The sequence below is a fragment of the Bos taurus genome, chromosome 8 (genome assembly GCF_002263795.3).
Source record: "Bos taurus isolate L1 Dominette 01449 registration number 42190680 breed Hereford chromosome 8, ARS-UCD2.0, whole genome shotgun sequence".
Lineage (NCBI taxonomy): Eukaryota > Metazoa > Chordata > Mammalia > Artiodactyla > Bovidae > Bos > Bos taurus.
Genome location: NC_037335.1, coordinates 70,821,711 through 70,830,784, shown reverse-complemented (window position 1 = coordinate 70,830,784; position 9,074 = coordinate 70,821,711). Strand labels below are relative to the sequence as shown.

The window sequence follows — 9,074 nt, the reverse complement described above, 5'->3', positions numbered from 1 at the left end:
GTTCATTCACTGTTGTTCAGTGGCTAAGGAGTGTCCCGTTTTTTGCGACCCCATGAACTGCCCCACATGAGTCGGATCTTTGAATCAGGTGGCCAGCCATAACATGGACTATCGCATTGCCATTTAAAAATATAACTGTAAAAACTCTATTGAAGCTAGACATGAGTATAAAGTAAATTTAAAAAATAGAAGCTTGCATCTACCTTATGAGCTCATACATGCAGAAATACATACTTAAGAGAGCTAAAATATCATCTCTATATGGAGCTTATGCTCTTTTCAACTTTTCCTTAGTTTTTCCAAAGTGTGCATGACTATTATAATCATGAAATAAAAACATTTAAATACATTTATGGGTCATTGAAAGATTTTGACATCTCTGAGGGCAAAGCCATGTCTCAGGGAGGTGGGAGGATTTTGTTTTGGCAAAACAGGAGTCCCGGTTTGCCCTGCCATTGAGGAGCTGGGTCACCTCCTGAGTTGCTTAGCTTCTCTGATTTCAATTCCTCAGTAATGAAAGAAAAGAGAGACTGAAAACACTTGGGTATGTCTTTGATGTAAAGATCAAATGATACAGTATATAGAAATCATTTCTTGGCAGAACCATCAAATTTACATTAATTTTTGCAAGAAATTTTGTGCCCACTAGACTGGGGAGATGTACACAGTTTATCCAGGTTTCAGGAAATAATCATGCCCAGTCAGTTCTTACAATATCCAGCTCTCCAAAGACGATTTATTTAAGAAACTTTTTTTTTTCAATGTACTGAAATTCTTTTTTTTTCACTTCTTTTTTTTTTTATTTAACTTTGCAATATTGTATTGGTTTTGCCATATATCAAAGTGAATCTGCCCCAGGTATACATGTGTTCCCCATCCTGAACCCTCCTCCCTCCTCCCTCCCCATACCATCCCTCTGGGTCTTCCCAGTGCACCAGCCCCAAGCATCCAGTATCATGCATCGAACCTGGACTGGCGACTCGTTCCATATATGATATTATACATATTTCAATGCCATTCTCCCAAATCATCCCACCCTCTCCCTCTCCCACAGAGAAACATTTTATCTGAATTTCCAAAAAGAACTCTAATGAGGTCTCATTTGGATTTAAAATTTAAAAAATTTTTTAAATTTCTTAGATTCTCTGCTCTGACCGTTGACCTCGAATTATGTTTGACTGAACCATGTAGTATAAGTAGTCATAATCCTTACAGTTTCATACACACACATAATCTCATTTAATTCTCACAGTCATCCTGCTGCTGCTGCTGCTGCTGCTGCTACGTCGCTTCAGTCGTGTCCGACTCTGTGCGACCCCATAGACGGCAGCGCATTAGGCTCCTCTGTCCCTGGGATTCTCAAGGCAAGAATACTGGAGTGGGTTGCCACAGTCATCCTATTATGGGCTTATTTTTTTATCTCCTTTTTTTTTTTTTTTTTTTTCGTTACGCCTGAGATTGGAAGAGTAAATACTTTGCCCAAAGCCTACGCTGATACGTTCCAGAGTGAGTCCGGGTCTGGGGACTCCACCTGCCTGTTCCTAACGACTGTACACACCAACGTGCCTGCTTAGCCGCTCAGACGTGTCCGACTCTTTGCGACCCCATGGACTGTAGCCCACTAGGCTCCTCTGTCCGTAGGATTACCAAGGCAGGAATACTGGAGTTCGTTGCCATTTCCTTCACTGTACACACAGGCTCCCTTTATTCGGCGCTGGCTGTGTCCAAGGATCTTTTCTGAAGATTTGGTGCTAGTCAAAATATAGCACCCTTTCATGGGGCGCCGTGTTCCTACACGCATGCTCACACACTCAAGACAACTTTGGGAAGGATAAATTAGGGGAGGAAAAGAAGGAACTTAGAGTCGTGAAAGGTAAAGTGAGCCCCTGTCTGGCACCTACACCGGGGCGAGAGCTATTCCTTTCCTCCTCTCCACCCACTCGCGAGCCTGCTAAGAGGCCAGAGTCTCCTTCGGCATAGCCTTTCTTAGCTCCAGGGCTGAGAGGTCCCTCCTGGGAAGTGGCAGATCTCGCTTTCCCGCACCCGACTCGGCTATAAATGAGACAGTTCCACATCAGTCTTGGCCGTGGAGGGTCAAGACTCACTCCTCCGGGGTCCAGCTTCTGCTCCCTGGAAGGAGCTCCCAGCCGTTTGGCCCCGACGGTGCGCGCACCAAGACTCCCACGTTCAGCTCCAATTCTGCGCGTGCCCAGAGGTCTCGCTCTAGAGTTTTCCAGCCAGATCGCGAGGGACCGACTCGGGTTGCAGAGCAAGGGTTCCACCCGCATCTCCGCACACTTTCTAGGAGAGTCCGGAGGGACCCACGGTTGAGTTCGGAAGCTCTGGTTTGTAATGTATTCACATTACATGCGAGCGGCGCGCACTCTCTCCCCTTTTCCTTGCTTTTGAAAACCCAAACCTTCCGGAAAGTGGCTGGAGGTTGGTGAGAAATTAGGAGAGCAGAGAAGAAAGGACTGCAGCGGGTGGGCGGTTGGCGGGCGGGGACGATGCTAAGTTAACACGTGGATTCTGCAAGAACCAATGGGGTTCTGCGGTTTTGTCACTCAGTTCTCCGGGTCAATCGTCTGGCAAGGATGGTCCAGAGGGAAGGCGCAATCCGGGACGCTGGGCGTCTGTCGCAAATCTTGGGTCTGCGGGGTCTGCAGCGACAAAACGGAAAGCTCTGGGCGCTCCGCTCTGTGGGGACCAGGGACGCCCCAGCCCCGCCCCCTCCGCCTTTGGGATGTTACTGAACCCCGCCACCTGCACTCCCTTTTCGGTCAATGACATCCTGAGCCTGGAGCGTGAGCATCTCGGCCCGGATGCCTTGCAACTCCAGAGGACACCGAGGAGCCCGGAAAACTTTCAGTTCCTGCGACCGGTCCCAGAACAGCGAGGGTCCGAGGTCCCCAGCATCCGAAGCGCAGACAGCGAAGACAGAAGGCAGGAAGGGTCGGAGACTTCCAGGGGTCCCTGTGAGTTAGTCACAGAGATGGACGCTAAACCGGTGGGTGAGCCAGGTGAGTACGAGCTGGGGTTTTGGATCTTACAGGGAGAACAAGGAGTGGGGTTAGATCATTACCAATTGGCGTTTGTGGGGGACACTCATCTCCTGGTCTTCCCGGCCCCATTTTTCTTCACTCGAAGAGTCAGAAGGACTGGGCTCTCAGCCCCCTCTACTGTCCCCTCCAGACATCTTAATGTAAATAAGGTCCTGAATCTTGGGGGCTCACGATTTCCACAGCCTGTCCTACATGATTCCCAGAAACATATTCCCCCCTACTCACTGAGGCAGTTCCCAGAAATTCCAGTTTCTCTTCCTTTTTTTAAATTTATTTTTAATTGGAGGATTATTACTTTACAATGTTGTGTTGATTTCTGCCATACAACAAGAGTTAATCTGTCATAAGTATACATATATCCCCTCTCTCTGAACCTCCCTCCCATCCTACCCCTCTAGGTCATCACAGAGCAGAGCTTCTTTCTTACAGCAAAACCCTCTGCAGTATCTTAGCTGTGCTTCATCACCACCAGCTTTTCCTGCCATCTCCTAGTCTCTCTCTACCCTAGACCATCTGCCAAAAGTGTAGCCATCAAAGCAGCGGGGCACTTTGGGAGAGGAAACTCTGTTCGGCTCTGGGATCAGTCCCAGCCCAGTCTTTTCCTGGGGCTTGCTGAGTGGCCAGCCTAGTAGTTCCTCTGACTGCAGCTCAGTAAGGGCAGCTCGAGCTTTAGCTGCTCAGGGAGACAGACGATTCCAGCAGAGTCTCAGCGTCCGGTCTCCAAAGGCACAACCTGTGCATTGGCAGACAGACCCAGGGATCTGCGTCTAGCTGCAGGGAGGGAAGAGGTGGACAGGGCTTGTGATGGGTTGGCTCCTGCCATCCGGGCAGCTTTGGCAGGGGAGACCCAACAGTTTGAGGGATGAAAAAGCCACTCTTCCTCTTGCCAAACTCTGCGTCTCAGTTCCCAGCCTTCATGCAGGTCTGGGGGCTTCAGGATGATCCTCACAGGTCAGGTCTCCTCACCCAGGCTATGCCACAGCCACTCTATTTTAACCTCAAACTAACCACATGAAGAAAATAAAGATGATAGTTTGGAGTTAGAAGACTCGAGAGTCCCTTGAACTGCAAGGAGATCAAACCAGTCAGTCCTAAAGGAAATCAACCCTGGATATTCATTGGAAGGATTGATGCTGAAGCTGAAACTCCAACTCCACTCTGGCCACCTAATGTGAAGAGTCAACTCATTGGAAAACATCCTGATGCTGGGAAAGATTGAGGGCAGGAGGAGAAAGGGATGACAGATGATGAGATGGTTGGATGGCATCATGTGTTCAGTGAAGTTTGAGCAAACTCTGAGAGATACTGAAGGACAGAGAAGCCTGGAGTGCTGCAGTCCATGGGGTCGAAAAGAGTCAGACACAACATGACTGAACAACAATACAACAACAGCCAGGAGCCTAGAGAAATGTATATTTTGTTGTGTTCTTAAAGAAACCTGTGAGTATTCTGCAGCAGACTCTAAGCCCTCAACTCCCCCAGTGCTGCTCAGCCAACTGACCTTTCATTTTGGCTTTGCTGAAGAAGCGTCACAGTCCTCTGACTCTTGCTATCACCTTGAAGCTGAAGACACTGTAGTGCACTCCTCCTCTGCTGCCGCACCTGGGGCAGTGACAATGAGAAGGGGCCTGGTCCAGCTTCAGGATCTAAGCCCAGGGGCCATGGCAGCCACTGATCACACGTGGAAGAGACACTCCTGGGGGACTCTGTGCTCCTCCTCCATCCCCACCTTGCTTTCAGGGACAGAGGGTGACAGGGACTCCAAACTGTGACCAGGAGGGATTGAGGTGGCCTGAAGCCCCTTGGCCTGAGTGGTCAGCAACTCCCAAATGGAGTCTTGCTGGCTCCGCAGAGTCACTGAAGGCCAGTAGTTACATTTTGATTTGCTAAGAAAACAAACCCTTGTCAATATTTTTCCTCTTTGTGGGGAGAAATGTCCTCAGTTTGTCTGAACACAAGCTTCGCTGAGGGAAGGTCTTGTTTCCTCAATCTGAAATGCCAAACAGTTCAGTCCTGCAGGAGACTGTGCCAGCTGGCTGTGGATTTGAGCCGGTTCCGACAGCACTGGCTCTAATTAGGAGCATCCTGCTCTACCTCACCACGCACACACATGCACTCCCCATTCCGGTTTTCTCCTCTCATGAATTTCATGAAAACTTAGCACTGCCTCCCTGCTTGTTCTTGCTCTGTCACTCAGTTGTCTCTGACTCTTTTCGACCCTATGGACTGTCAGCTGCCAGGCGCCTCTGTCTGTGGGATTCTCCAGGCAAGAATACTGGAGTGGGTTGCCATTTCCTTCTCCAGGAGAATCTTCCTGACCCAGGGATAGAAACCGAGTCTCTTACATTTTTTGCACTGCCAAGCAATGCAAGCAGATTTTTTTTTTTTTTTTCTTACCCCTGATCCACCTGGGAAGCCTCCCTTCTTATCCTTAGGTAAAAACAGAGCTTTGCCAAAATAGGAGAGATGTACAATAAAAGGAAAGGAAGCTTGCATTTTGCCGGGCTGGGCACAGCTGCCCTGGGGTGATATTCAAGGAGCTCTGCCTCTTCCAAACAGGAAGTCAGGGAGGAGCCAATGCTACCTGCTTGCCAGGGAGGTCCCAAAGAGCAAAGAGCCCACTTTTTAAAAAAAGAGCCAAATGTGGATCTCAAATTTATATACTTGCAAAGAGAACCTTAGTTTGTGAGCCAAAAATCAGGAGCCAAAAATTATTTTGTTTTGTTAATTTGGATTACAAAGCATCATGTTCGAGAAACATGGGGTGGGTCCCTGATGACAAAAGAAGCAAGGATGTCAGTATAGGTGGGTAGCACTGGAGCCCCCAGCACTTGCATTAGAAGCAGGGGCCACAAATAGATAACCAGGCTCTCTCTCTCTCTTCACTATGAGCAATCTAAGGTTAATCTCTATCTAATAGACTGGCAGTAAATGTTTCCCCAAACTTACCCACACTTGAGAATTGCAGTCAAAGTGAACAGCTCGGATACAGACATTCTAAGAAGAAAATGAAGCTTAGAGTCTTGATCAAGAGTCTAACCTTGGGGAATCGGCTGTACACTGAGAAACACAGAGAGTCACAACTTGCATTATGCTTCCCTGGTGTCTCAGTCGGTAAAGAAGCCGCCTGCAATGCAGGCGACCTGAATTCAACCCCTGGATCCAGAAGATCCCCTGGAGAAGGAAATGGCAATCCACTCCAGTATTCTTGCCAGGAGAAATCCCATGGACAGAGGAGCCTGATGGGCTACAGTCCATGGGATCGCAAGAGTCAGACATGACTTAGGGACTAAACCACTAGCACCAATCATCATCACGGGTACAAAAGAGACAACTTGGGGGAAAGGAACATTTAGAGCGACCTGGGACGGGGTGAGGGGGTAAGCAGAAGGAAGAGACTGGCGCGCAAGGTGAAGGCTACCAAGGAGGAGGGGCGTCCCTTGGAAAAATCGCTCCGGTGAGCCTTAGGCTGGCGCTGACGGTGTTCCTTCCTGTACTTTTAGAGTCCGTCCTCAGCGGAGCCTCGTTCCCCGGCGGCGGGACCCGGGTGCCTGAGCGCTGCGCAGGGGACAGCGGCGGCGGCGCGCGCGGGGACGGCGCGGAGCATCCCATAGCACGGCCCCGGCGGAAGCCGCGCGTGCTCTTCTCGCAGGCGCAGGTGCTGGCGCTGGAGCGGCGTTTCAAGCAGCAACGGTACCTGTCGGCCCCGGAACGCGAGCATCTGGCCAGCGCGCTGCAGCTCACGTCGACGCAGGTCAAGATCTGGTTCCAGAACCGACGTTACAAGTGCAAGAGACAGCGCCAGGACAAGTCCCTGCAACTGGCGGGCCACCCCCTAGCGCCGCGCCGGGTGGCGGTGCCCGTGCTGGTGCGCGATGGCAAGCCCTGCCTGGGACCTGGCCCTCCCGCTTTCCCCGGCCCCTACGGGGCGGCAGCGGCGCCCTATTCCTGCTACGGCCACTACGCGGGCGCTCCCTACTGTGCCGGCTACGGCGGCGGCTACGCGGGCGCACCCCCGGGCCCCGCACCCCCAGTCCCCCAGGCCAGTTCGGGCTTCGGCACAGGTGGGCCGAGCGCCAGCCCTCAGAGCCCTCTGCCCGCCACACTGCAGGGTGTCAGGGCCTGGTGAGGCGTCTTATCTCGGATATGCCACCCTGACCAGAGGCTCAGTCCTGCCTCCCCGCTGTCCGGTCGCGGCCGGGATGAGGGACCGCCGCGGAGGAGGAAGCAGGCGACCCGATGGCACTTCTCTCCCGAGCGGTGCCTGGGACTGCGAATTGCCCCTGGAGCAGCCATCCAGCTGAAGGCCCTGGGGGCGAGCTCCTCCCAAAAGACGCAAACCCTGGCCTCCGCCAGCCGCCCACCCAGCGACACCCGGGAAGGAGAAAAGCCGAGGGTGGCTGACAGTTTCGGGGGTCAGATTAGTACTGAGGCAGGAGACTTTTCAGGCCTCAACCCCAGGGCCTGCGAGGCTCTTTTATTTGTGTGCGGCAGCCCCGGAGGATGGCGAGATGATGGGGATGTTGTAGAGGGTCTCGACCCCTCAATTAAAGGCAACAGGCGGGAAAGAAGGAGAAAATGAGCCAGGGAGAGGGATGAAGAGCCTGGAAGAGGAGGACCGAGGAGCGAAGAAGACTTGTGCGAAACACATGCTCCTGTGGGGGTTAGTCTGCGCTGAGCACCCCCTTCCAGGGCTACACTCCCTGGGACTCAGTGTTAATCTAGGCGAGCGCCTTTTTTCTGGAGCCACAGTTGTTCTCTAGAAGGTATCCACCACTCTCTAGTTCTTCCCTCACTGTAGGTGCATCTTATCTCCTGTTTTCAGCTCAGCCTAAATATATGTGTCTGTGTGTTTGTCTTGTGTATATGCCATTAGAATTTATCCACTTCTCGATATCCGCTAAAGAGCTTAGAATAAAGTAAAAATGAAACCCAGAAATTCTAATCTTCAGTACACAGCGAATTCCCTAGAGAGACAAAACTCGCTTTCAGCTCTTGGAGGGGTTACCTCTCTCCACCCCCTTCCCAGCCTGCTCCTACAGATTTTCTTTCAGAAGGTAGCAGGCTTCTAAACTTTCCATCAGGTAAGGAGCTTCCAGTTGTCCTAACATAATGGGCAAGAAACCTGAACTTTAGGGGAAATTATAACTCCCCCAGGCACAAATATGTTTGAAACCACGCTCACTGAAGACTGAAAACAAACTCATTTTATTAATGGGGACATGGGTATCAAATAAGTTGTCTTTGGTAGGTATTAGTAGGAAAATCAGACTCATTTCTTTTTTTCTTGGATATATTTTTTTTTCTAAGACAATGAAAAAGTATGCATTTTCATCCCCTGGACCACTAACTTATCAAAAGTTGCTGCTGCTGCTGCTGCTGCTAAGTCGCTTCAGTCGTGTCCGACTCTGTGTGACCCCATAGACGGCAGCCCATCAGGCTCCCCCGTCCCTGGGATTCTCCAGGCAAGAGTACTGGAGTGGGGTGCCATTGCCTTCTCCGTATCAAAAGTTAACTTCTATTATTTAATAAATTCTAATATTTAAATTGTACCAGCCCTGCATTTTCTCATTTCTGAATTTGCCCTAGTTGTGTGTGTGTGTGTGTGTGTCTGTGTGTGTTTTACCAATGTGGAAAACACAGACTGCTTGGTACTATGTAAACTATGCCTGACTATTGACAGCTTGTATCTCTTAAAGTTTATGTGTAAGTTAAGAACAAGTGTAATTTACTCATATTTCTCTTTACTAGAATTTCCTTACATTCTCTTCTTTTTGCTTCCATCCCTTTTCTCTTTTATTTCTCCATAAAAATCTGTTAATAAAAGTGTGTTTAGAAACCACCCTGTGGGGTCTTTCAATTATAGTCAGTCTTATATGCCTGGGATTAAAAAGTACAGTCTGTATATTTTACATTGGGAACTCTCAATAAATACTCCTTGGTCAATTAAGCTAAGACTAGAAGAGAGAGTGACTACAATTAAAATCACCATTATGAGAAATCTGTCAGAGT

General features: G+C 50.0%; 1 protein-coding gene across 1 annotated transcript; it reads left to right on the top strand.

Moving 5' to 3' along the window:
• The first annotated feature begins 2,386 nt into the window (after positions 1-2,386).
• Positions 2,387-8,526, top strand: NKX2-6 (NK2 homeobox 6). The gene is made up of 2 exons (XM_003586411.3): positions 2,387-3,020; positions 6,566-8,526. Exons 1-2 carry the CDS (start codon positions 2,744-2,746, stop codon positions 7,189-7,191), a joined length of 903 nt encoding a protein of 300 aa, XP_003586459.2. The 5' UTR covers positions 2,387-2,743; the 3' UTR covers positions 7,192-8,526.
• Positions 8,527-9,074: the final 548 nt, after the last annotated feature.